This window comes from Mesocricetus auratus, unplaced genomic scaffold (assembly GCF_017639785.1).
Source record: "Mesocricetus auratus isolate SY011 unplaced genomic scaffold, BCM_Maur_2.0 Super-Scaffold_100003, whole genome shotgun sequence".
NCBI lineage: Eukaryota > Metazoa > Chordata > Mammalia > Rodentia > Cricetidae > Mesocricetus > Mesocricetus auratus.
The window spans coordinates 78,672,646-78,700,636 of record NW_024429188.1 but is presented as its reverse complement, the minus strand read 5'-3'; the positions used below and the strand labels follow the sequence as shown (position 1 = coordinate 78,700,636).

The following is a 27,991-nucleotide window of genomic DNA, read 5'->3' as shown; positions in this document are numbered from 1 at the left end:
GGTTGGACTTTCTACGTGTGCAGTGATCCTTGTTGCTCTCTACCACATGCAGTGTGACCTTCCAAACACTCAGCTATCTTAGACTCAGGATGCCCAGTTTCCGAAACTGAACCCAATCTCCGGTCCTTGACTCCTGGCACCACACCTGGGTATCAAGTGGTTTTCTGGTCTTGCTAGATTATTCTGAGCTACCTTATCCTTCAGCTCAATTGCATATCTGTTAAGCCTGTTTCCTTCTTCACTCTGCACACCCCCTCCACCCAACCCCAAGGCTGAGGTCAGTGGACAGCTGGGGCTCCTCTGCAAATATCAATAAAAGGAAAAGATGACTGGTGGAATCTTCCTGGTGACATTTTGTGGACACTGCCAGACAAAGCATGTGCTAGTCTGTTGCCTGTTTTGCCCAGGGTTCAACATTTCCACAGGTTCAATACAGCTATACAATTATGAAATCCATTTTTTTCTACTGAACTAGATTATAGCACTCTTTGTTTTGGGTTCAGTTCCTCTCCATTGCAAGCACAAGTGGGGATTATTCCCTTCTATTCCATTCAAGTGCCTCAAGGTTTTCTTGAACTTTCAGTGGTCCTGGTAAATGCACGCTTGGAGGGGAGGTTGCATAGTGTTAAACTGAAAATTCACAGAAGATGCACTGTCCTTGAATGAATCTCTTACTTTGAGGACTGCCTGGCATTCATGTTGTCTTCCTTGTCTCTACCTTCTGTCTCTTACCCTGTTCAATTTATCTTTCCAAACTAATCTCAATCACACACACACACACACACACACACACACACAAACACACATACACACACACACACACACCCCTCCCTCTGCAGTTCACATAAATTTTTGTAACTTGTTCAAGTTTATTTAGCCAGTTACTGGTGAAGTCAGAATCAGAACGCCTGGTAGTCAGAATCAGAACTCACATTCACTCCAAAGCTTATTGCATGATTATATATAGTCAGTGTAATTTTGACTCCAATTACTAAGTACTTTTGAAAAGTAAAAATTTGGTTAACATTACAAAACTTAAAAATTGAGTTTAATTTTAACATCTGCAAATATATTTCAGTGTATTTTGTTCTTATTCATCCCCAATGTCTTCTCCCACTCCTTCTTTTCCCTAATGGACCCTTTTCTTCCATTCTGTTTTTACACACTTACACTCCATTATTTTACATCAATTCTTTTGTTGTTTTGTTTTTAGAGATAGGACTTCTCTGTGTAGCCCTGACTATCCTAGAATTCACTCTGTAGACCAGCCTGGCAACAAACTCACTGAGATCTGCCTGCCTCTGCCTCGGGAATGCTGAGATTAAAGGTGTGTGCCACTACACCTGACATTACACCAATTCTTGATGGTCATATCTGAAAGGTTTTCTGATGAGTTCCTTGGTTTATTTAAATAAGAAACCAAAATATAGAAAAGTTAATGAGTTCTTTCCACTAGGGCAGTGAATCTGATGGTACTCTCTGTTTTGTGACAGACTTTTTTCCTAGGGAAATACAACAGAACACAACATAAAGACACACACACACACACACACACACACACACACACACACACACACACGGAATTCATGGAAAATCAAAGTAACAATTATGATAAAGTCCAACCTGGTGACCAAATGGCTTTTTCTAAGGATGACTAAGAGGAGTATGGGTAAGAGGTTACATATAGGAACAAGGAAGACTAGGAAACAGCTGCATCACTGAAAAGCCCAACCCAATACCGGGGATGACTCACAAAATCTGAACCCTAGAGTTCTCTACATAGTTTGCAGGCAGCTCCACATATCTAAGAAAGCTCTTCTTGGCACTTTGGCACCTGGCAGTCCAGTCTCTTCCTCCAGCAATTTTTTAATGCTTTGAAAAGCTGAGGAGGGGCCGTTTAGAATCTTGCAAGTTCCTGTTTCCCCAAACATGCTCAGACGATCTCTTGTGTCTCACTAGCGAGCTTCCTCCATCCTCCAGGTAATGCTTCAATTTGGAGGAAACTGCTAAACAACATTCATTTTTCTTTCTAAGAGAAAGTTAAGCAACCTGTAGGGACATTTTTTTGTTTGTCACAGTGATTAAGGTACGGTGTTAATCATAAATGGATAGGGACTGAGGATACTCAAGTAATATTTTGAACATTCTTACATAATAAACGATTGCCCCATGAAACTTCGAAAGAGCTGGATAGCTGCTCAAGTGGGTGTAAAACCTAATTAAATTTACCTAAATACAGCGTCTAATTCTATTTTTACCTACAACTAAAGTACCTTTTTAGTTTTCAAGAATAGAGCTATTGTGTAAAATGAGAGAAAATTGTGCCTTTTTGGGATTGAAGCTACCATGGATTAGTTAATACTTTGGAAAAAATAACATAGGTCAAGATCATGGACCTTTCACAATACACATTGTGGCTTTACACTCATAGTTTCTTTGCCATAAAGGTAAACAACTGATTTTTTCAATATTTCTTTTGTGCAACCATGACTGAGTATGCACACATTGAAATGTGAATTACTGCAGTCTCTATATTTATGATTCTTTTTCATTCTTTAGACACTTTATTTTATACATAAAGCATATGTAACATTAAACTAGATTAAAATACAAAGCAACGTAATAATTACAAGAAGACAGAACACAAGAAATAAGCACTGTGCATCCCATCTTACTCTCTCCCTAATACCCAATACCCTAACCCTGAGGGTTTTTTAAAAAGATTTTTTAGGGGCATGTGTGTTTTGCCTACATGTATGTCTGTGCACCACGTGTCTACCTGTTGCCTATAGAGGTCAGAACAGGAGGGCAGGTCCCTAAAACTGGAGTCACAGATGGTGGTGAGCCAGCATGTGGTGCTAGGAATTGAAGCCAGATCCTCTGAAAGAGCAGCCTGTGCGCTTACCTGCTGAATCATCTCTCCAATGTCCCAAAAATCGTTTTAATTTTACATTTACTTTAAGGAAAAATTTTATTGCATGTAATTCTATAACTGAATCTGTTTCTCTGTGTTAATTTAAAAAAGAAATAGGGATCGGGGGTGGTGTCACACGTCTTTAATCCCGGCACTCAGGAGGTAGAGGCAGGTGGATCTCTGTGAGTTCGAGACCAGCCTCATCTCCAGAACTAGTTCCAGGAAAGCCAGGGCTACGTAGAGAAACCCTGTCTTGAAAAACTAAAAAAAAAATAGGTTTTTGTATAAGTAGGTATGCCAAAAAATGATTTTAAGGTTTATAAAATGGAATTTTCTTGAATCTATCCTTATTCTTGCACTTCCTGTTTCTATAAATATATTATTAAGGCCCAGTCATGTTGCTTGTATGACTACATTTCATTTTTGCTGCTTATGATACTCTGCAATTTATGCACTTCGTCGATGAACATATATGTTGCCATCCAATCTTTGCTATAATGAAACATATTTCTATCATTCCTTTTTTATGGTTCCTGGGGAACATTTACAAGAGAACAGATACTGCCAGATTGTTTCCTGAAGAGGTTATACTCATTGGTAAGCATGTTTTGAATATATAAAATTTCTTAATACAAATCTTCATGATTTTATATTGTCAGGCATCTTATTTTTTGCCATGAACTTAAAACGCTGTTTATAATTTTGATTTGTAATACCTGTGGTATCTTAGTTTGTATTTTCCAGATTGGTAATGAAAGTTGCCATCATTTTCTATGCCTATAGGCCATGTGTATTTTTTTTCTGTCAAACGAATGTTCATAACCTTTGCCTATTTTTACCTAGCTTCTCTTTGCAGCAGATGGAGACTCTTAAAGAAAGCCACACCAGTCAAAATGCAGAAAACAACTGATCATGGAGTTCCCAGCTCTAGTTGATACATCTACAAAACAATCATTACACCGACAGCTCAGGAAACATCATAGAAGAGGAGAGGGAAAGAAACATTGTAAGAACCAAAGGACCGAAAACTCTGTTGTGAGGTTGTGTCTCCTAGAAATGAAAGGGAAGCTATACATGACATCCTGAAAAAATAGCTGCATGAACAATGACAATACCAAAAGACATGCTAATATGAAGGGGGGAAATCTTATAGGACTCTACTCATAGACAAAGAGCTATAGTTAGCTAACAACTGCAGAGAGAGGGAGAATTAGTCTTTCCTAGGAATAACCGTCCTGATTACTTATCTAATACCAAGCAGTCAGCCCTGAAATCATATACATACAAGCAACACTAAACAGACTCAAGAGGTTGCATTTATACATTTATGGGTGTGCGCGTGTGTTTAATAGTAATTTAAAAAAGATGTCATGATTTTGAAAGGGAGTGGAGGGAGTATATGGGACAAGTTGGAGGAAGGAGAAAGAGGGGTAGATAATATGACTATAATTTAATTAAAATATTAATAAAAATAAAATAAAACTTCAAGGATTTAAGGGAAATATTATTTTAAATAATATTGAAGAATGGATCATCAGTTGGGCATGGTGGCTCATGCCCTTGTTCTGATAAAGAATGGGGAACCTCGGTGGATTCCATTGCAAGTGTGGATGACAGAAGTGGAGGGATAAACATGCCAGGCAGACAGAGCTTAAGTGAGTTTTCTTAGATAGAGAAGGCAGGGAGGAGAGAGAAAAGAGGTAAAGAGACACAGAGACAGAAAGAGAGAGGACAGAAGAGGGACACAGGAAAAGTCCTGTCTGCCCCAGGGCAACAGGGAGAGGGAGAGAGGGAGTGAGGGAGGGAGAGGGAGAGAGGGAGAGAGAGAGAGAGAGAGAGAGAGAGAGAGAGAGAGAGAGAGAGAGAGAGAGAGAGAGAGAGAGAGAGAGGCAAAGGGTGGGAAAGAGATTGTAAGAGAGCAGGGGTCTGTCTTTTAAAGGGGTTCTTTGCACCTGCGTCCAGACTAATAGCTTTGTAATCCTAGGCTGACCAGAGCACTGCCTGAGTGTATTCTGCCAGATGACAGGGACAGACCAGCATAATGCCTGAATCTTTACAGCCCTTAATCCCAGCACTCGGGAGTGAGTTCCAGGACAGCTAGGACTGTTTCAGAGAGAAACCCCGTCTCGACACCCCTCACCAAATTATTAAGCCTTCTCTCCAGATCCTGCTGATATTTTTTAATGTAATAGTAAAGCCGAAGGAATAAATATTTCTGGAACACAACTGTATTTCCATTTCAATACTTACTGAAAAGAATGTTTTGGCTATTTTCTCCAAGTTTAGAGTTTTAACTTCGCTGAACAGTGGTGGTGCTCGCCTTTAATCCCAGCACTCGGGAGGCAGAGGCAAGTGGATCTCTCTCATTTCAAGGCCAGTCTGGTCTGCAAAGCTACACAGAGAAACCCTGCCTCAAAAAATAATTAATAACAATAATAATAATATTAATATATTATATAATTATATTATAATGAGTTCTAACTTCTCACCCTAAGCTTCACTGGCTCTTAAAAGAGTTGCAATGGGAATACTTGGCAGGAAAAGAAAGAGAAAAAAGATGGACTGTAGAAATGACAAAAAAAAAAGTCAAAGTTATCTACCATAGTTTTCAACATTTTAACACTTTTTAAAAAAATTTAAGAAGGCTTATAAAGGCCCCAGTCACTGAGCCGCCACCAAGGACTCAATTGCCTCCACTTCGAGCCCCCTTGCTTCCCGACGCTCAGTCCCTGCTGCCTGTCTTTTCCCGCAGCCACCTTCCACCACGGAAAAGGAATCTTCTTGTATGTCCGCTATCCAGAACCTCCACTCTTTCGACCCCTTTGCTGATGCAAGTAAAGGTGATGACCTGCTTTCTGCTGGCACTGAGGATTCTATCCAAATAAGAAATCAACAGAGAAACGGCAGGAAGACCCTTACCACTGTCCAAGGGATCGCTGATGATTTCGATGAAAAGAAACTAGTCAAGGCATTTAAGAAGAAATTTGCCTGCAATGGTACTGTGATTGAACATCCAGAATATGGAGAAGTGATTCAGTTACAGGGTGACCAGTACAAGAGCACACGCCAGTTCATGAGAGAGACTGGACTGGCTGAGGACGACCAGCTGAAGGCCCATGGGTTTTAAGTGCTTGTGACTCTCTGAAGCTTAAGTGAGGATTTCCTTGCAATGAGTAGAATTTCCCTCCTGTCCCTTGTCACAAGTTTAAAAATCTCACAGCTTGTATAATATAACCATTTGGGGTCTGCTTTTAACTTGGACTAGTATAACTCCTTTATGCAATAAGCTAAAAAGAGGGGGCTGGAGAGATGGCTCAGCAGTTAAGAGCACTGACTGACTGCTCTTCCAGAGGTCCTGAGTTCAATTCCCAGCAACTGCATGGTGGCTCACAGCCATCCATAATGAGATCTGGTGCTCTTTTCTGGTATGGATGAAAACAAAGTACTCATATACATAAAATAAACAAACAAATATAAAAACAAGCTGAAAAGAGCCAAAAAAATGAAGGTTTATAAAGAACAGGTTCCCATTCTGGGACCTTAAATACAAAAACAAATTAACAAAGACTTGATAAAACTTGTCACAATGAAGTTTTTACTATATTTTTCAAGTTTGAAAGATATGAGCCATAAAAACACAGTTTAGTCCATGTATGAGAAGTTCCAGCCACTTAAGCATTATAAGGAATATGGAGTTATACAGTATGGATAAAATAATTCACAATGGTTCAATTTTGTTATTGCTAGTTGTACACAGCTTTTGAGATTGTTCTTCACAAGCAGAAAGGATAGACCTGAGAATTTTAATTGTTTTTGCTAAAGACATAGTTAAGAAAAAACAATTAAAAACAAGAGTAAGTACACTCTGAATAGAATGTGTAAATTTTGATAAGTACTTAAATAATCTACCATATTCTATTTAATTCCATTTTAGTAATGCATGGATTAGAAATATAGTGTGTGTTTCTGAGCCAAAGTAAATTACTAGTTTTAAAATTGAGTGATAAAAATTTAATTTTGGTTGTACTACAGAACAAAGCTAGCATATTTAGCTTAAAATATTTTAAAATTATGACGAATTTTAAAGTTTAACTAAAAACTAAAAGCACATTTGTCTTTAGAATCTAATACATAAAATTAATGAGTGTTCCTTTGAAGTTAATCATGAAGATCTTTTCTCCTTTTTTTGTTTTTTTAAGCATAGGCAGAAGTGTTTTAATATTGTTTTTTTATCCAGTGCCACACAAAAACAAATTATAAAATTAGAGACAACTTTAAATAGTAGTAATAGAGTTTACAGTGCAAAATCCAGAGGGGAGAACTATTCATGTGAGTGGTAGGTAATATACAGATGTCTTTGGGCCTGAAGTGCTGTGGAAGACTTAGGAGTTTAAGGTGAACAGAGTCAGCAGTAGCTTTCTAACTTTCAGATTCTGTCACAAAGTTAAGTTTACTACTAATGGCTATTCACATAAGTTCTTGAATAAACTGGGATGGATACTGAAGTATGAAGGGAAGTAAGATCTTAAAATCCAATTCTTTGAACAAAAGCGAGCTTATGACCATTTGGTAAGATTACTTTAAGACTGTGGGATTCAAATCCTCAAACTAGGTTATATTGCCAGGAGAAAACAAGAACTGATTTTATCCCCCAGTCACTGCTCTCGCTTTTGTGCCTTCAGTCTTGGATTTCTACATTTCTTATTTCATGTTCTCCCATTAAAGCTTTTAGCTTTACTACCACTTATCACATAAATATATTGACCTGAAACTGCCAAGAAAATATGTGAAAGGTATTGCTGTCACTAAACACACCCAATACTCAAGTATCAGCTGAGAACATTTTTTTTGGCTATCTAGTTGATCACCTCATTACAAAAGGAAACGTGTTTTATATGGAGTTATATAGTATGGATAAAGTAATTATATGAACCTTTACATGTAATTCAAATGTGTCAGAATACTCACTGGTGTAAGTTGAACTGACTTCAAAAATCTATAATTATACATTAAAACTCTACAACCAGTGTTGATTGTAAACAGGTATGTGCTTCATTGAAAAATTATCCTAATAATTGAAAAGCCACTACTTCTTCTCACAGAACTATGCTGTAATCTTCCATACATATTACAAAAGGACTCCATTTGTGCAATAGATTGAGTTCACAGTGATTATCTTAGCACTTAGATCATCTTTAATATTACCCTGTGATTATCAGTAGTGGAATGTATGCAAAAGGTATGTCAACAACTATTTTTAAAGCTCTTAGGGACAACAATCAAAACTGGCAGCTGCTCTAGCAAAAATGCTGGTAGGAATAAAAAATATATTTTGTTTTGGCCCATAATGATTTATAATACTTTTATTATGAACTACATTAATTCACATGAAATGTTTCTTGCTGCAACTAATGGACCTATTGGGTCGACTTTTGCTCCTTTAAATATTAGCCCAATCTTGAAAGCGAAAGCAATCACTTGCAATCTTCCACACAGTGTTGGTAGGAGTGCTATGTGCAGTCAGCAGGAAGTTCTGGTTGAAGAAGTGTTGTTTGTTTCCATCAAACTTCACAGCTCCACTGGTCACAACAAGAACTGTAGTCTGGGCCTGTGTAGCTTGCTCTTTAGCAACATAAACAAGAGAAAAATGCCAATTTACATGTCTAAATAAGCTTATAATGTAATGCTAAAGTTTTTTTTTCATAAATGCTCTGTACTTTGAGCTTCCATCCCAAAGTCAAAAGCTGAATGTTTAAAAAAATATTAAGGTTATTTTTCTATTCAGAAAGATTTATAGGGTACTCTCAAGTTCCAAAAATAAAGATTATAAGTCTAACATGACCATTTGTTTCCGTATGTATTAATATATCATTAGATATCTAACATCATTCATAGTTGGCATCTTAAGCCATTCTTCAGGAGCTACAAGGGGAAATATCATTATGAACAATTACTTAAGATAGTAAGTACCCCATCTAGAGGTAAATATTATACATTACATCAATTCACTCTGAATCAAATTCTGTCATATCCCAAGTCACTCTTTCACAGAATACTGTTCTCTGAAATGTTAACAGACCCTCAAACACATTAATCTATGATACAGCATAGATTTTTATTTCCTGTAGGCATTCTCCTTTTCAACAAAAATCACATTTAGTCCCAATTTCTCATATACGTTCCAATAACCAATAATCATACACTATCCCAAACTTATTGGTAGTTCTTTGGAATAAAAAGCATCTAAAAGTCTCAAAGCCTGACTGTACAAATTACTTTTTGTGATACTTCATTTGCTCAAATAGGTAAATCTATCTACGATTAAAGGTTACTGCTGCTTTGGGTATAAATCTCAGTGTATACTAGTGGCAAATAAAGAAGCTACTTTGAAAGATCATGATCTTACCATGAACTGGTTGGCAGTCCAACATATTGATCTGGAATTCACTGGAAGGCAAAGTCTCAAAAAAATTAGCAAGAGCTTCCAGTCCATTAACAACATTTCCATTCCAGATTACAGTGGCCTTGTCCAAATACAGCCTGATAATTGCCTGAAAATAAAGGAAAACATTTAAAGATAGATTTTTCTGCACCCTTTTCTAGAAATGCATTAAAAGATTATAGACGGAATGTAAACATTTTCACGACTCTGTCTCCATCTCCATTTCCTTTGCCCCCGTGCTACTAGAAAACAATGTGACAATGTCTATCATCCTGGCAATTCGCACATTTTTAGTATTTCCACTTTAGCTTCAATGAGAAAAACTTGCAATGATCAAATAGTAAGAGTTGTAAAGTTTTGCTATTTTAAAACCGATTAAGTGATCACAAATGCCAAGCACATCAGGTCGCAAACTCATTTTAATTTCTTGTTTCCAATTCAGAGAATTAAGCCCTAATCACTTTAATTCTAGCGACTAAATACATGTGAAACATTCAATGCTTTCATGGTAGGAAGAGTTCATTATTTAGTATTGGCATAGTAAATGCAAAAGAATCAGAAGCTCTTACAGTAGTATGATGATGACAAGTGTAGTAAGGGCCAAATGAGACAAAAAGCTAACAGGTTTAACTGTTTTGGGTCAAGTGACACATGTTTTGTTCTCAAAATTAAGTCAGATTAAACGGATCACACATATCCTTGCACTGATAATGAACTATGCTACCTCATTTTACTTTTGCCCTGTCTTCCAGGCTGGCCTCAAACTCAGAATCTTCTCTCAGCATCCTGAATGCTAGAATTACATATATACACCAGGCTTGGCTCTGTTGTACCCATAGGGTTTCTCTGTGTTGCTCTGGTTGACCCAAAACTCACTATGTATATCAGGATGGCCCTGAATTTAGAGATCTGCCTGCTTCTGCCTCCCAGGTGGTGGGAATAAAAACTGTACTACTAAAGTACAAAGGCTACTTTAGTTTTGAAAGCACCAAGACAGGACAAATGAAAAATATTCATGACAAGGGACAATAAACACCCATTGTCACAGTTTTTCCCACCCCCAGGTTCATGTCAGCAACATATTTATCTTCTTTCTTAAAGAAAGTTTCTTTTTAAATAATGAAAGAGTCCTGTCCTGGTAGGAGACCAAGGCAAGACTATTAATTTGTTCACATACTGAAATAATTCCTTAAAAATAGTAACTTACAATGAAAAATCGGATGTGAGACCTTGATCTGGTAAAAACTACATCATGTGAATCCTTATTGTGAACATCAGCTATAGCTGTGAACCTTAACCAGAAATTTTCTATTAGTATAGAAAATAAAAGAGGAAAACCAGGAGACAGCCTTGAAATTGTAGACTGTTGCACTGAAATTGTAGACTGTTACACACTAGCAATATTTAGCCACGTTAATTCAAGGGACTAAAAAAAGATCAACTATTTAAGTGCACGTATGCTGCGACCCAATTTATATGCAACATTTAAATTAATTCCTGAGCTGGGGAAGTAGGGCAGTGAGTGGTAGAGCACTTGCTAAGGCCCTGAGTTTAATTTACAGCATTGCCAAAGAATTTTCCTATTTAAGGGGCTGGAGAGATGGCTCAGTGGTTAATAGCACTGACTACCCACTGGAAGGACTTGGGTTCAATTCCCAGCACCCACATGGAGGCTCACAAGTGTCTCTAAGTCAGTTCCAGGGAATCTGACACCCTCATACCAATACACACACACACAAAAAATAAAATTAAATAAATTATTTGAAAACAAAAATTTCTATTTAAAAGTAAAATGAGAGCTGGGCAGTGGTGGCGCATGTCTTTAATCCCAGCACTCGGGAGGCAGAGGCAGGCAGATCTCTGTGAGTTTGAGGCCAGCTTGGTCTACAGAACGAGTTCCAGGACAGTTTTCAAAGCTACACAAGAGAAACCCTGTCTCAGAAAAACAAAAACAAAAAAGCAAAATGAAGTTAAGAAAAGTTGGGACTTTGCCTTAGAGCATGGTAATAGGTAAAGGCAAACTTTTGATATGGTTCTAAAGCTGACATCTCCACTATATGCTTATAGACTTGCCATACAGTCTATAAGCAACTTGCTTTGTTTTCTTCCTCTGCTTTTTAACAATAATATAATAAAAAGGGGTTCCTTTTTTGGCAGGCTATGTCTTTCCTAGGGCAAAATATTTTTTTGGCAAAAGAAAAATTATTACCTTTTAATTGAAAAATCATTTTGAAATTCCAAAACTAAATATGCTATAGTATGTGTGGACAAATATGCCCATTTCCCTGTTCTCTTCATACACACATTCAAGGTTTAAATGTATTTATTTTTAGATCACAATGGATATTCACTTTAAATTTCAGCCCATCTTTAGCAAGTGGCTTTTAAATTTAAACCAATGTAACTCTTATGTGCCTGCCTCTGATGCAGCCCACAACAAGAAGGGGGGGCCAGTTCTCCCACTCTTCGGGCTTTGAGATTCAGGTCCCCCACACTTGTCAGAGTTACCTCAATTGTTTTGCCTAGGCTAGGTAGGGGGGGGGGGCAACCCTCTCTCAGTGAGCCAGCTCACCTGTATCTCCAACGACAGAGTGGGCTCTAGTGAGCTGCCCAGGATATTTTATCCTAAGTCCAAATTACTCCAACTCTTAGAGATTTAGAAAACAAGTTTGAATTTACTTAAAAATATTTTACTTAAAAATATTTTAATCAGACTCGAGAAAGCCAGAGCCGGTTTGCAGGAGTCGCAGTGGCGATCGGAGTGCTGTTAGAGCGCAATCATGTCTATTATGTCCTATAACCGGAGGGGCTGTCATGGCCATGAAGGGAAAAAACTGTGTAGCCATCGCTGCGGACAGGCGTTTCGGGATCCAGGCCCAGATGGTGACCACGGACTTCCAGAAGATTTTTCCCATGGGTGACAGACTCTACATAGGCCTGGCCCGGCTGGCTACTGACGTCCAGACAGTTGCCCAGCGTCTCAAGTTCCGGCTGAACCTGTATGAGTTGAAGGAAGGCCGGCAGATCAAGCCTTACACCCTCATGAGCATGGTGGCCAACCTTCTGTATGAGAAACGGTTTGGTCCCTACTATACAGAGCCTGTCATTGCTGGGTTGGACCCGAAGATCTTTAAGCCCTTCATTTGCTCTCTAGACCTCATCGGCTGCCCCATGGTGACTGATGACTTTGTAGTCAGTGGTACCTGCTCTGAACAGATGTATGGGATGTGTGAGTCTCTCTGGGAGCCCAACATGGACCCAGAGCACCTGTTTGAAACCATTTCCCAAGCCATGCTGAACGCTGTGGACCGGGATGCTGTATCGGGCATGGGCGTCATTGTCCACATCATTGAAAAGGACAAGATCACCACCAGGACACTGAAGGCCCGGATGGACTAACCCTATACTCTGGTCCCAGTTTCCTTTTATTGTTTTTCTTTTTAATAAAATTACTTTTCTTTCAAAAAAATATTTTAATCAGGCTGGAGAGATGGCTCAGAGGTTAAGAGCATTGACTGTTCTTCCAGAGGTTCTGGAAGTTCAATTCCCAGCAACCACATGGTGGCTTACAACCATCTATAATGAGATTTTGATGCCCTCTTCTGGCCTGCAGGCAAAATACTGTATACATAATAATAAATCTTAAAAAATATTTTAATCATTTAACTGTGGTGGGTCTTTTTTGGATTTTGGAGACAGGGTTTCTCTGTAGCTTTGGAGGTTGTCCTGGAACTCTCTCTGTAGACCAAACTGGCCTCAATCTCACAGAGATCCACCTGCCTCTGTCTCCTGAGTGCTGGGATTAAAGGTGTGTGCCACCAATGCCTGGCTTAACTGTGTTTTTAATACTGAAACAAAAAGGAATCTGTTTTAATTAAGAACACTCAAAGCTGATGTCCAAGATGGCAAGGATTGTATAGCAATCTACACTCTAATGTTCTAACATGGAATAAAGACACATGATTCTGATGGGAGATGTCACTCTGTAAATATGTCTCTCTTATTGGTTGATGAATAAAGCACTGTTGGCCAATAGGGAAGCAAGATAGGTGGGACTAGGATTCAAGGAGAATTCTGGGAAATGTAGTCAACAGTAGGGAGCCGCCATGTGATCCCAGGAGGAAAGGACTCATCAGGATGGCATCCTCGGAAAGATAAGTCCTTATAAAAATATATATTAGTAATTATGGGTTAATAAATTCAGAGCTAGCTGATAAGATCCCACAGCAAATGGTCAATAGCATTAAAATTAATATAGTGTCGGCCGGGCGGTGGTGGCGCATGCCTTTAATCCCAGCACTTGGGAGGCAGAGGCAGGCGATTCTCTGTAAGTTCGAGGCCGGGCTGTACCGACAGCCTCCAAAACAATACAGAGAAACCCTGTCTCGTAAAACCAAAAAAAAAATTAATATAGTGTCTCATGTGTTATTTGGGGGCTAAAACAGTGATGGGACCCAGGCAGGAATCTTGCAACATGGTTCAAGAAAATCCATTTTTCATTTCATGCAAGTAAGGCAAGTGTGCCTTTGGTAAATTACCATCTCAAAAATATTATTTGTACTTTTAGTTTTTCATGCATAATCAAATGAAAGGCATTTGTTAGTCTTTATAAGTTAGTTTGAGCTGAATGACCAAGCTGTGTGAGGAACTATCACCTCTCTCTATCCAGGAGGGCACTCCTGTTTAAATCTAATATTTATCAATCTTAATGGTATTCATAGCTTTTCTCCTCCTGAGGAAACAGAGGTAAAACCTCTTCCCTACTGTAACACATATCCTGGTTTCCATTCTAAGGTCAACATATCTTTAAAATATATATGTGTGTGCCATTTGAAATGACCACTTTCTTAAATCTCCTCAAATCCAGTATTTCCATTGGATTACATTTAACATCTTCATAACCTTGGGAATGTCTATTGTCTGCTGGTTAATTCTTGTAATAGTAACTGGATAAGCTAAGGTTGGTTTTCTTTTCTTTTTTTTTTATAAGACAGGGTTTCTCTGTGTAGCTTTGGAGCCTGTCCTGGAACTCGCTTTGTAGACCAGACTGACTTTGAACTCACAGAGATCCTCCTGCCTCTGCCTCCCAAATGCTGGGATTAAAGGTGTACGCCACCACCGCCTGGCAAGGTTGGTTTTATAACAACCTTATCCACACCTCTTCAGTTTCAACATAGAATGGTGTTGTAGGTTCTTGTCTAGATTTCTTTGGGTCTGCATATTTTTATTTCCATTTATGTCTTTCTAAGGCTTGTATCTTATGAATCCACTTTTCATACTTGGCACAAAAATACTATTAAGGATAAAATACAAATTTCCAGACTGATAGTAATTATAATCAGTACTATGTCAATCTCAGTTAAGTCATTTATCTTTTCATTTTCTGCTTCTATTTTCAAGCTATCTAAAGTAGCAATATACAGGGTCCTAAAGACCTGTACTATAATATTTCCCATCCTTAACATGGGGAAGAAATTTAGTATTATGTAAATTCTCTCCATGAGGGCTTCCCAGGTATATTACCAAACTGATGGCTTCTTGGTTTGTCCTCAGCCGGCACGATTGCTCTGTCCATGTGGTTGCACCCCACATTGGGTGCCAAATGCTAACAAAATCTTAATCGTTTGATTTTTATCAATAAAGACTCAGGAGCCATATGCTGGGGTGAAAGTCTGACAGCTCAGCGAGGCAGAGAATGCACCCAGCTGACCTTCCTCCTCAGCCAACACCCCAGAAGCCTCCCCCAACTCCTATGCCTTCTCAAACAACATGCCTCAAACTGAATGTCCCTCCCTTCTATTTCCTGAGTGTCTCTCTATCCCTCTTCCTGACTGCTTCTTCTGCTACATGTTTTTTTTCTTGATACTCCTATGTTTACTTCCTGTCAACTGGTTGCTTGCTCTGCCTCTTGGCCTATGATCGACTTCATTTAATCCTGTTTACAATATTCAAGAAGAAAACTCTTGGGTTAAAGGTGTATGCTAAGCCTGAGCCATACCACAACTAGAAACAGGTTTTCCCAATAAACAATGCAATCTTGGGGTTCACAGTGTGATCAAATATCCTATATTATATTTTTATTATTTAAAACAATTTTAAATTTTAAATATATTTTTGATCATATTCTTCGTTTGACCCAAGTCCTTCCAGATACTTTCCCTAGCTTCTCAAGTAGCAGTTTCTCAACAACAAAAAAAACAAGCAAAAAACCAATACAACAAATATCACCAAAACCAAAAAAAAACAAAATAAAATATCCAAAAAAGAAAAAACAAAACACCAATTGTAAACAAGTAAAAACATCTCTTAGAGAATGTGTGCACAGCAATTACTTATGTAGGTCTGAGAAATGGTATTAAACAAAGAGCAAGAGAGACTATAAAACTCACATGTCTTCTTTTGTCCATTGTCTCATAGTAAATATTGGCAAATTCCTCAGCAGCTCTACATGCCTGATCCACATAAGTTTTAAAATCCTATGAGAAAATTTTCACCAAGGTAAATCATAATCCACCAATCCTCCACAAATCGCAAAATAGGTACTATAAACCTATATGCAAAATCCACCATCACATAAATTTGAGTATTTTAAAGGTCAAAGCACAAATGTTTGCAGCATTGAAAGTAAACTGCAGCTAGTTTTTACACCTATGTCTTTAGAACATATTCATCTCCCCCTTTTCACTCTTCACATATAACTCTGGAATCTTTGCTTGGCAAGTAAGTAAAAATATTCAATATTTTACAAAACATTCACCTACAAAGGGATACCACAGGAATATAGTATCTCGGGAGTGAGTGATAGGTGTGGGCGGATACTAAGTTCCAACTTATGACCAAGCTTTAAAGTTATTTTCTTTTTTTTAAAGTATGACTTGAAAGACTAAGCAGCCTCACTTAGAAATTTTTTTTACATTATATAAATACTCACTGGCGTTTGTAAACGAATTGCAAAAACTAAGAAATGAAACTCCCTCAGAGCATTTTCACAAGATCCCTGATTAAATAACTTTGTCCCCACACTTTTAGTGAGAAAGTCCTACTCCTTGAATTAAAAATAATTACTATTTGTGAGTGATCAGGAGATTCCGATTTTTAAAGCGCCAACAGAAAGGTTGACACAGTAAGTCATAGACAACTTGGGCCCCATCCTCCCACCTGCATCTTTTCTAGGAAGGGGTGAGGAGCAAGCCCCGCCCCAGGGGCTGATTCCCCAGTTGCTCATGTGTCCAATCTCGTGCCATCCCCCAGCTCCTCAACATTCCATGGTGTCATATACTCACCACAGCCAGGGTCATTGGAGAGCTTGAAATGGTATGCTCCTTCAGGGGAGGTGTCACTACCTCCTCACGTGTCAGGCTCTTTTGGCTGCAGAAGGATGACTTGTTTAGCAAGAAAATGAAACCGCCAAAGTAATCGATTTTTTTCAACCTTCCCATTGTATCCTAGTGTTAAAATCCCTACAGTGCTCCAACTTTAAGCAGCCATTCCCAAATGACTCCACCCATCTGTTTTAATTACTTGCAAACTGTTTACTTAGCATAAAATAGAGAAACAAAAACCAACCAACCAAAAAAAAAAAAAACAAACTAACAAAACACAACACAAACAAAAGAATCCTGGTCCAGTTACCCGCCCTGGCACAAATTAAAATCAAAAGGTGCAACTATAGGATGGCTTTATTCTAGGAGGCGGGCCCAAAACTCGAGGGCCAATGAGAAACGGAAAAACCTAGGTTAGTAGCCAATAGGAAAAGGGGGCAGAACTTGAGGCCCCGCTCAGAAAAACCGCCTACTGCACGAGGGGTTGAAAACCATTTAAAATGTAATGTTCTAGAACATTCTCCATTCTGAACCTCTGTTACTAACGCCTTAGTTGGGTAACTAAAAACATTCCATGTTTTAAAACACAATCATTTTACCGATTCTCTTCACACCAAAGGGACTAAATATCAAGCACCCCCCCCAAAAAAAAACTACAAAAAACCCCCACCCCAAACCAAAACCTAACACCTATATGGTGTATGGTGTACATTTCTACAGCATATTCACAACAGCATGACCAGGAATAGTTAGTAGTAACTACAAGCACTTTTCTAAGTAATTTTTATCCATATTCAATTATTTATGGCAACTACGAGTTAAATGTTGTTTTATCATCACATTATTAAAGCAAACAGTGATTAAACAGTGCCTCGCTAAGATTTAAGCTCAAGTAATAATAATGCCGTGGCAAACTGGTTTCAGTATCCTGGCGCCCTTTCTTAAATCGGTTAATTCCAACGTGGCCAAGACAGACTTCTAAACTTTGAATCAAATATTTCTATAAACTTACTATCGGTAGCTTGTTTGTGGCTCCCGAGAGGAATAGCCAGACCTTCCATAGTGTTTGTCCCCACGGGACCAGTCATTAATATATTTTTTCATACTTTTGTTCTCTCCAGAGCGCTCACCGCAACCGCTTTCTTCTCCGGCTGAGCGTGACTCAGCTTCAGTTACTTCCGGTTTGCCTGCCAGGATGCTTACTGCCTTTACTTATTACTTCCGGGGCAGCTACACCCACGTGATGCTCCACTGTTCTTTATATGGTAATGAACTACAGTTTTGTAACTTAGGTTCTGTCTTTATGGAGCTCAAATTATACATATGGAATCTTGCTAATAGTGAAAATGAGAATGTTCTGCATGTTTCTCAGACTCTTAAGTTCAAAATTTAAACTGATTCTTTTCAGTTTATTTCTAATCTATATTTTCTCAGTTAGTTATGCATGAATCTGCATTATTTATTGACTGAGTTTTGGTTCTCTCCTTATTGTTTATTCCTTCCACAAATATTTAAAATCATTTACTGTGCTCCAGGCATTGTGCAAAGCAGTGACAAGAATGGAAAACAAGTAAGTATTGATACATTTCAAAAGAATTCCAAGTAGTGAATTCTCAGCAGCTAGTTTTGACCAATCTCTAAAACATTTTCCACCTCAACTTTGTGTGTCTCTGTCTTTCTAACTCCTCTTCCTTTTTCCTTCTTTCCTCCTTTCTCTTCTCACTCAATTTTACCTCTTTTAAATTTAGTCACTGTATCCCTACCCCCACAATTATCCTAATATTTAAAGCCTACCTAGATGTGGTTTTATTTTATTTTTCCCAGAGTTTTCTCCCAATTTAAAAAAGACTAATAAACCACATTTTTCCCCACAAAATGACTCCTGTTCATTGTTATATTGGTGTTGGCTTTTCTTGAATGAGGGAATGTATTTTATATGATTTCATTCAATCCTTACAAATCACAGACATAGATATTAATATGACCCATCTTTTTAAGAAATTGAGAGGAAGCTCAAAGAGCAAAACAAAAAAAATAACCTTTGCTAATATGACACAGCTCTGGGCTGGAGAAATAGCTCAGTCTTTAAGAATACTTGTTCAGAATACTGGGTTCAATTCCTAGCACCCATGTTATTCAGCTTGCAACTGTCTGTAACTCTAGTTCCAGGACATCAGGCATCTTCTTCTGGCTTTTTCTGGCACCTATATGTGTGTGGTACATCTTCATACATTCAGGCACACTCACATACACAGAAATGTTAAGACAAGATGACACATGTAGTGAACCCAGAATTTCAGCCCCAAATTGTCTAATCAACACACTGTGCTATTTGTGCATTTACTTGTATATTATTATATCTTCTTACTTTTTGATTTGTTTACTTTTTCTCATTTTGATTTGTTTACTCCATTTCTATCTGTTCTTCAGGTATCTGGGCAAGTATGATCATTTTTGTGAAGTTTCCTTCATTTCATTTTTCTAGAAACATTAGTATATAGGATTCCACTCTTGGGATTATAGAAGTGGCTACTGAAGTGGAAAATAGTGCTAAAGGATTAGAGAAGTGCTGAGACTTGGGAAAGGGATACTTGAGTTAGAGGAGGAATGGAAATTCAGAGTTTCATACTGATTTTTATTGCACATAATTTTGTGCTACGATGGGAGAATGACTATATCGAGGTGCCACAAAAGTGTGAGGCTGGGTAAAATGATGACATAGAAATAAATATTGGGGGCTGGAGAGATGGTTCAGGGGTTAAGAGCACTGCCTGTTCTTCCAGAGGTCCTGAGTTCAATTCCCAGCAACTACATGGTGGCTCACAACCATATGTAATGTAGTCTGGTTCCCTCTTGTGGCCTGCAGGGATACATGCAGGCAGAACATTGTATACATAACAAATGAATCTTTTAAATAAAGAAATATTTGGGGCTCTGATTGTTGGAGCTTTGAATTGAAAACATTTGAAAAACAAATTGGATGTGTGTTGGGGCAGGGAGGACAATAAAACAACCTGTGGGAAAAAACAACAGATGAGAAATAAAGTTCTTCTTCACTAGATAACTGTGCAATTATTTAAAATATGGAGAGTGACTAAGAACTGCTTTTTATGTATCAAAATAATATTGTGATTAAGCACACTATTTTTGCCATCAGTCTGAATTCAGATTTTAATTGACTAGTTCTCTGACTTTGAAGAAATTACCTAGGCATTATAAAACTCTTGTCTTTCAACCTGAAAATGGAAATAATATTAGTATATATTTCAAAACATTGCTGGGTTAGACAAAATGACTTATTGGAAAAGGAGCGTGGCATTAAAACTGATGAACCTCAGTTCAGTCCCCAGGATGCACATGGTAGAAAGAGAGAATGAATTCTTACAAGTTATCATCTGACCTCCACATTTACATCATGGCATGAATACCTCCACTCCTATAAAGATAATTATAAATAAGTAAGTGTATTTTGAAAAGTCCTTTATTATGAGAACTAAATGAGTCACTCAGACTCTCTATTGTTCTATGTTTGAAAAATACATTTTCCTATACAAGTCAGAGATTAGGCAGCTCAGACTGTGAGAAGATGAAGTCGGAAGAGATTAGATAATTTGAGAGGTAGGGAGCAGCATCAGTTTAACTCAGCAGAGAGTTGGGAACTCTGGTGAAACAGACTCTATGAAAAATAGATTGGGTTGGTTAGGATTCTTGTAGTTGCATTTTACAACCAGCTCACCTAAAGTGTAAACTTTCAATCTTTCTCTTACATCAGAATTGAGCATGAATAGTCTAGAAAATGGGGGAGGGATCTGAATAGTCACTTCCTCTGGGGTCTCTAATTGTAAAGCATCCTGTTCATACTGAACAGTGTTCTTAAATACTTCAATTTAGATGTACTTTATATACCATGTGAGCTACTCATTTAGAGCACACAATTCTGAGAGTTTTTGTATAGTCACCGATTTATTCAATAATTATTAAAAACATGTTTCCCCTTATCAGCTGGTTATTGTCCACCCTTTCAATCCTGCTCCTGGTGAACACCAATATTCTGCCTCTCTCTTAGCCTCTGCTCTTTCTGGACTTTCCATGGAAGTGGGGTTGTACAAACGTTATAATTTGTGTCTGGTATCTTTCACTTAGAATATTTCTGAGGCTCGACCATTTTATAGCTCATGTCAAGACATCATTCCTTTCAATTTTCAGAATAACATTGCACTATACATACACAATACATTTTATCTATGTATTCATCCATTGATTGTTATTTCAGTAGCTTCCTCATGTTGGTCATTTTAAATAATACTTCTCTGAATATTTGTATAAATTTTATGTGGGCACATTTTGAATACCAAGTAGTGGAACTGCTGAATCATATGGTAACATACTTAATATGTTAACAAACGACTAGCTTGATTTCCATAGTGCCTACATTTTACATTTCATCCCACCATACATGAGAGTTTCAAATTTTTCTATGTATTCCCCAATACTTTTAATTGTCTTTTGGGGTACAACTATCCTAGTGAATATGAACTAATATCTATATAATACTACAATAATTATGAGAGTGTAAGTAACTTTAGAAAGTAGTGCTTTTATTGCCTGTTGATATGTAACAGCATTCACAGTAGCCATGATATGGAATCATAGGCATCCATGAATGGAAAAATGGATAAACTGTGATATGTATGTATGTGTGGGCATAATGGAATATTACTTCAGTCTTTAGAAGGAGAAAAAGAAACACTTTGTGAAAAAAAGCCATAGTATCTGTCTTAGTCACTGTTCCATTACTGTGAAGAGACACCATGATCATGTCAATCCTTATAGAGGAAGCATTTAGTTGTGGATCTAATTTAATTGCTTACAATTTCAAATGTTTAGTCTAAATTATCAACATGGTGGAGAACATGGCAGCAGGCATGGCAGGCAAGGTGCTACAGAAGTAGTTGGGCGCTATATCCTAATCTCTGGCGGGGGAGGGAGGAGCAGGCAGGCAGGCAGAAACTGGTCTTGGAATGGACTTCTGAAACCTCAAAACCTACCCCCAGTGACATACTTCCTCCAACAAGGCTACATCTCCTAGTCCTTCTGGTTTTTCAAATAGTGCCTCTCTCTGAAGACTAAGCATTCAAGTATGAAAGCCTATGAGAGCCATGCTTAGTCAAACCGCCACAGAACTAATAACTTACATAGTCATTAAAAACAGTAGTGTTTAAAAAAGAGATGTCATTTGACAAAATATGAGTGATAAGTAAAATAAGCCAGACATAGAAAGAAATATACTGTGTGATCTCTTGTACATGTAAAATCTAAAAATTGCCATATGTAGAGTATAAAACAGTGATTATTGGGAGCAAGGCAGGGAAAGAAATGGGGAGATGCAGGTCAAAGGACACAAAGTTGCAGTCTAGAGAGCTAACATACAACACAGGCTTTCAGTTAATAGTAGTGTATTGTATTCAGGAATCTGGTAAATAAATAAATTGCAGATGATTTTGTCATAGAAGGAAATTGGGTAGGTGTGAGTTGATTAGTATGGTGTCTACCTTAAACAGATGAAATGGAATTTATATTTAAAAGATTCTATAGTAATCGTCCTTTTATTATTTATATACATATTTTTTCTAGTAGATTTGACATTCCTGTGAATAACATTATATAATTTGCACATATTTAACACCCTAACCACTGACAGTAAAAATCTTATAGAGTATGTGGCTGAAATTGAGTGACCAAATAAAATTTCTTCCTTTTGTAAACCTCCATACATCCCCATCTTGAATCCATTCTGAAAGAGGTGAAGGTGTGAATTAATTTCCTGTAAAGGGAATTTTTTCTTCCTGTGACATAGAAGTGAGAGCATAATCCATTTTCACCTCATTACATTTCAATCGCCTCCTCTACGGGGCATTCGCAAGTCGTATCTTCAAGAGAGAACAATTCTTTCAACTCCCTGCTGGAAACTTTGCTTTCAATTAATTATTTTCAGAATAAAAACCTAATAAAGATTTTGTATTGGTTGAGCTCTCTGGTTTCAGGAAGTTTTGCTGAGACTCTGGTTCATCCAGGCTGCAGGTTTATTAGAAAAATATGAATATGATTGTTAAGATATTGCCATGGAAGATCCTTGTAGATATGTGCATGTAATTAACAAGATGACAAACTAAAATCTGAAAAATTCCTTATCATGCTTTGCTCTACCATTGAAATCTTCTTCAGAATAAGTATCCATTTCCTTTGTAGTCTTTCCTTCCTATCAAGTCTCAAACTTCGCCCTTCCACAAATATGTCAAAACAAAAAATTATGAAGACAATACATGGCACTTCTCTGCCTGCCTTTCCAAATAGGAGTATATGGTTATGGGCCTAATGTCATGGTTCAGATTTTCTGTAACCTTTAATTATATTTTCTGATACTAATATAAATCTATTAATGTTTTCAGTAACAAAGTATTGTATGGTATTAAGAATTGAGCCCAGTATTTCACCTGTGCTAGATAAGCACTCTACCACCCAGTTATGTCCCTAATCACTATTTTTAGTATTTGTCTGGCATAACGTTATTCCATCATCTTATTTTCAAAGTTTCTGAGTTCTAGTATTGATATGCTGCCTTTTTAAAATGGCATATGTTAACAATAAATAAAGAAAAAGAAGTTAGAGGCCATGAATTTAAAAGAGAGTAAGGAGTGAGGACAAATGTAGGTGGGACTGGAGGAAGAAAAGGGAAAGGTAGAAATAATGAAATTATATTTTAGTTTAAAATGAAAACATGCACATAGTTGTGTTCTGAGTGTGTATCCAGAAACACTCATAAAACAAACAAAAATCCCATAGTGGCAAGCTGGGTGTTGTGGTAGTACATACCTGTAGACACAGTACTTAGGAGGCTGAGGTAGGAAGATCACTATTAGCCTGAGATCACCCTGTGCTAAATAGTGAGTTCCAAACCAGTCTCGGCTACATAGTAAGACCCTATCTCAACCTAATCCTCAAATATGGATGTAGTTACTGTATTAGTCAGGGTTCTACAGAGTAACAGAACCTACAGAATGAATCTCTCTCTCCTCTCTCTCTCTCTCTCTCTCTCTATATATATATATATATATACACATATATATGTATGTATGTATGTATGTATGTATGTATGTATGTATGTATGTATGATTTGTTAGAATGCTGTGGTCCAGCAAACCCAACAATGGCTTCCTATGTACAGAAGGCCCAAGAAGCCAGTAATTGTTCAATCCATGAGAGGGGATGTCTCAGCTGGTCTTCAGTATACAGTGGAATCCTGAAGGAGTAGGTTTTATGCTAGTGAAGGAATGGACTTGTTAGTGAGGTGAGAGCAAGCAGGCAGAGAGCAAAAGTGTCCTTCTTCTACCTGTGTCCCAGATTATAAGTGGGTCTTCCCACTTCAAAGATCTGGATTAGAATTGGATCTTTCCACTTCATGTTAAGCAAAAATCCCTTTCAAGTGTGCCCCTCCATTTGGGGGTCTTAATTAATTTCAGATGTGGTCAAGTTGATGATCAAAAATATTCATCATAATTACAGTAGTTTTCATAATGTTCAAGCGTATTTTTTTCTGGATTATATGTGTATGCTCATTTAAGGTTTGTACCTAAATGGAATAATTTCATGGCCCCCAAAAGCTCCTTCCTGTCCTCTCCCAGTATATATTTCCCAAAGATACCTATAATGACTTTCCTGGTTATAGATGGGTCTTGACAGTTATTGTTCTTGATATAAATGACATTGCATAGTATACATTCTTCAGCACTTCATTTTTTAAATGTAATTTAAAAATTTTAATTGACTACTAGGGGTCGGAGAGAGGACTTAGTGGTTAAAACACTAATCATTTGTATATATCACAGAATAACTATATCAGACAAACACATCTATCTTTGACATAATTATCATTTTGTCAAGAAAATGTTTACTATCAATCTGTCATTTACAGTTTTGAAATATAGGATGCTTTATTATTAACTACTGTCACTTCAGTATATAACAGGTCTTGAAGCACATCTTGTTCTCTCCCCCCTTGAAAATTATTGTGAGATTCATCCTTGTTGTTGTCTTGTAGTCTGTTGTTTTATATTATTTTGTTTTCTTTGTTTATATAAATATACAACAGTGTATCTGTTCCCTCTCCTAGCAACTGACCTTTGCATTATTTTCAGTTTGTAGATGTTTTAAATAAAGATGCTGTGGTTAACCATGCTTGTGTTGTGAAGAGAGCTCATCTTTCTGTATAAAGTTGAAATTGCTAGATTGTAGTGTACAAGTATGATTAGCTCTATGAGATTCTGGCAGATATCATTCAAATTGATACATTCACCAAGAATCTTTTTATTATTTATTTGTTTTGTTTTTTGGAACAAGATTTCTTTGTGTAGCCCTGGCTATCCTGGAACTCACTCTGTAGACAAGGCTGGCCTCAAACTCACAGAGATTGGCCTGCTGATAAGAAACCATAGCAAATGGCCAATAGCGTTAAAATTAATATAGTGTCTCATGTTACAGGAGAGCTAAAGCTAAATAAAAAGACCCGAAAAAACTAAAAAGCAAGCAAACGGAAAACAAAATCATCAAAAATAATTGGTAGTCTTTGTTTCTAAAACTTGATTTATAGATTTCTTTCCATATTCTAGTCATATTTTAAAAAGATACTGTAGTAATTCTCCCTTTTTTACTTATATATTTATATTTTTAGTAGATTTAGTATTCTATGAATTACATTATGTAATTTTCTTATATTTTACACTGAAACCACTGAAATCGAGTAAACATCTTATACAGAGTAGTGGTCAAAACTGAGTATATATGTACTGTGAATATCTTCTTTAGATTCATGGGTTTCCATTTTCTTCTCTCACTGGTGTGTTTTGATGAGCAGAAGGTTTTAATTTTGATGAGATACAATTTTTCACGTTGCCCTTTTAGTGATGGTGTCCCAGCGTAGAAAGTTTGACTAACCTGGAAGTCTTTAATACATTCTCCTATACTTCAGCAGTTTGTATCCTTTATTACATGGGGTGATTTAAAGCATGGATCAGGTGCTCTTTTATTGCAAAGACCATCTTTCCCTATTGGTAAACAGCAATGTAGTCTTTGTTACTATTCAAGTCTTTGTTTTACAAATGTCACTCAATTCCACTGTTTTTTTTTCTGTTTTTGAACTGTTGTCTTAATTATTAGAGATTAAGAATATCTCTTAAAAACTGAGAATGAAATTAAAATTTTTTCTTTGATTTTCAATGTTTCTTGCTTGTTCTGGGTCTTTTGCAACTTGGTATAAAGTTTCAATTTTTTTCTGATTTCCCAATAAATTATGTTGTGGTTTGGGTTTGGGTTGCAATGAATATTAGATCAATTTGAAGAAATTAAGATTATAATAATATTGACTTTCCAAAATAATGACACAATGCATTTTTTACTTATTTTGGTCTCTGGTTTCTCTCAGTAATGCTTCATATGAGAGGTGGTAAACAACTTTCATTAGATTTCTTCCTGAGTAGCTCAGATTTTATGATACTGTAAATGGTCTTGTCTTCTTAAAAATACCTTCTTCAGATAGTGTCTTCATATAATCTGGTCTGACCTAGAACCCATTCTAAAGCTAAAGTTGCCCTGAACTCACAGAAATTCTTTGCTTCAACCTCTCAAATGCTGAGATTATAGGCATGTAGTAACAAATTTGATAAAATTATTTCTAGTTGTTTGCTGATAATTATATACACATGCACAGATTTTGTTTAATTTTATCCAGCACTTTGTTGTGTTTACTTAAATATATTTTAAATAATTTGTAGATTCTTTTGGATAGTGAATAGTCTTGTTATCATTCATTTTGATGTGCAATCAAGAGAAATGGCAAAAACTTGTATTGTTTTATTGGCTTCTGGAACTTCCCTGACAACTTGGGGAAATGTTTCACACCCCTGGCATTTGAATTTTTGTTTAATAACCTATAGCTTCTGGGAAAAGCTTTTTCCAGCAATGGAGGGTACCTATTTTTTCACTTTCTCTTTTTAAAATAAATAAATAAATCTATTTATTTGTTTATTTGTTTTGTTTTTTCAAGACAGGGTTTCCCTGTGTAGCTCTGGCTGTCCTGGAATTCTTTTTGTAGATCAGGCTGGTCTCAAACTCAGAGATCTGCCTGCCTCTGCCTCCTTAGTGCTTGGATTGAAGGCATGTGCCACTACTGCACAGATGAAATAATATTTTTAACGTTGCAACAAGATAGCAAGTTTCCATATGGCTTTCTCATTCCAATACTTTGGGGCATTGGGTATCATTTTCTTTTACTATGATGCCTTTGCTATTTGTACCAGGATCATAACTGTCTGAATAAGTTAGAAAGTGTCTTTACCTCTTCAATGTTGTGGGAGGCTTTGTCAATGATTGGCACTAATTTTCCCTTCAATATTTAATGGCTTTTCCCAATTGAAGGCATCTGTTCCAGACAGACTGGGGAGCTCGATATGGAGGAGAGGAGAGAGAGTGAAGATCTAAAGCTCACTTACCTGATCAGTTGGCCTACTTGCTTCTTTGGCAGGCTTGGGTGGTGGGTTCCCAGAGAATGCCTGTTGGAGTTGGGGGCTGGGACAACAGAATGAGTGGGGAGGAAGGTTGGAGGATTAAGATCTGCCAGATTCACTGGAGATGAGGACAGAAAGGGGGGGCACAGCAGGTGGTCTGCTATAGATGGGGGATGAGCTAAGGGGGTTGGATTCGAGGAGCTGAGGGAGCTTTGTAGATCTACAGTTAGGTTACCTGCTTCCCTTGTAGGAGTGGCCTGTGGGTTTCCATGGAATGACTGCTGGAGTTGGGGGCTGGGAAAAGTAATGAGTGTGGGGAGAGAAGTTTGGAGGGGGAAGATCTGTGTGATCCACTGGAGTTGAGGGGTTAGGGAGGGAAGCCACAGCAGGCGGTCTGCTGTAGATCTGGGCTTGTAACTAGGTGTACTGACTAGTCTTGTGTGACAATTTGCCACAAGCCAGAGGCATCAGAGAAAGGAGCCTCAGTTGGGGAAATGCCTCCATGCCAGCTGTAAGGCATTTTCTCAATTAGTGATTAATGGGGGAGGGCCCAGCCCACTGTGGGTGGTGCAATCCCTGGGCTGCTGGTCCTGGCTTCTATTAGAAAGCAGGCCAGACTGTGTTCCTGGGTTCTATAAAAAGCAGGTTGGGCAAGCCACAGTAAGCAAACCAGTAAGCAGCATCCTTCCATGGCCTCGGTATCAACTCCTGCCTCAGGGATCCTATCCTGTTTGAGTTCCTCTCCTGACTTCAG

General features: G+C 37.6%; 3 protein-coding genes across 4 annotated transcripts; 2 read left to right on the top strand and 1 right to left on the bottom strand.

The window, feature by feature from the left end:
- Positions 1–5,699: 5,699 nt before the first annotated feature.
- On the top strand, positions 5,700–6,157 carry LOC101841387 (eukaryotic translation initiation factor 1-like). Its single transcript, XM_040743872.1, has one exon. The coding sequence runs from the start codon at positions 5,700–5,702 to the stop codon at positions 6,039–6,041; it is 342 nt and encodes a 113-aa protein (XP_040599806.1). The 3' UTR covers positions 6,042–6,157.
- A 338-nt stretch (positions 6,158–6,495) lies between these two features.
- On the bottom strand, positions 6,496–27,682 carry Nxt2 (nuclear transport factor 2 like export factor 2). 2 transcript variants are annotated; one of them, XM_021234328.2, is made up of 6 exons: positions 27,473–27,682; positions 27,223–27,298; positions 16,640–16,724; positions 15,746–15,832; positions 9,321–9,465; positions 6,496–8,536 (listed from the first exon to the last, which is right to left on the bottom strand). In XM_021234328.2, the coding sequence occupies exons 3-6, from the start codon at positions 16,652–16,654 to the stop codon at positions 8,355–8,357; spliced, it is 429 nt and encodes a 142-aa protein (XP_021089987.1). In that variant the 5' UTR covers positions 16,655–16,724; positions 27,223–27,298; positions 27,473–27,682; the 3' UTR covers positions 6,496–8,354. The 2 variants fall into 2 exon arrangements, with proteins under 2 accessions (XP_021089987.1, XP_040600416.1); XM_040744482.1 differs by lacking the exons at positions 27,223–27,298; positions 27,473–27,682 and adding an exon at positions 17,691–17,865.
- LOC121140022 (proteasome subunit beta type-3-like) lies at positions 12,137–12,825 on the top strand. Its single transcript, XM_040744481.1, is given in 2 exon segments — positions 12,137–12,157; positions 12,159–12,825. Coding segments are annotated over 2 exon segments (618 nt in total). The 3' UTR covers positions 12,756–12,825.
- Positions 27,683–27,991: the final 309 nt, after the last annotated feature.

Coding starts and splice junctions, on each gene's coding strand:
- LOC101841387 (XM_040743872.1), top strand. CDS start 5,700: ATGTCCGCTATCCAGAACCTCCACTCTTTCGACCCCTTTGCTGATGCA.
- Nxt2 (XM_040744482.1), bottom strand. CDS start 17,782: ATGAAAAAATATATTAATGACTGGTCCCGTGGGGACAAACACTATGGA. Junction 9,466..15,745: donor CAATGGACAAAAGAAGACAT/GTGAGTTTTATA, acceptor CTTTATTTTCAG/GCAATTATCAGGCTGTATTT. Junction 8,537..9,320: donor GGACTGCCAACCAGTTCATG/GTAAGATCATGA, acceptor ATGTTGCTAAAG/AGCAAGCTACACAGGCCCAG.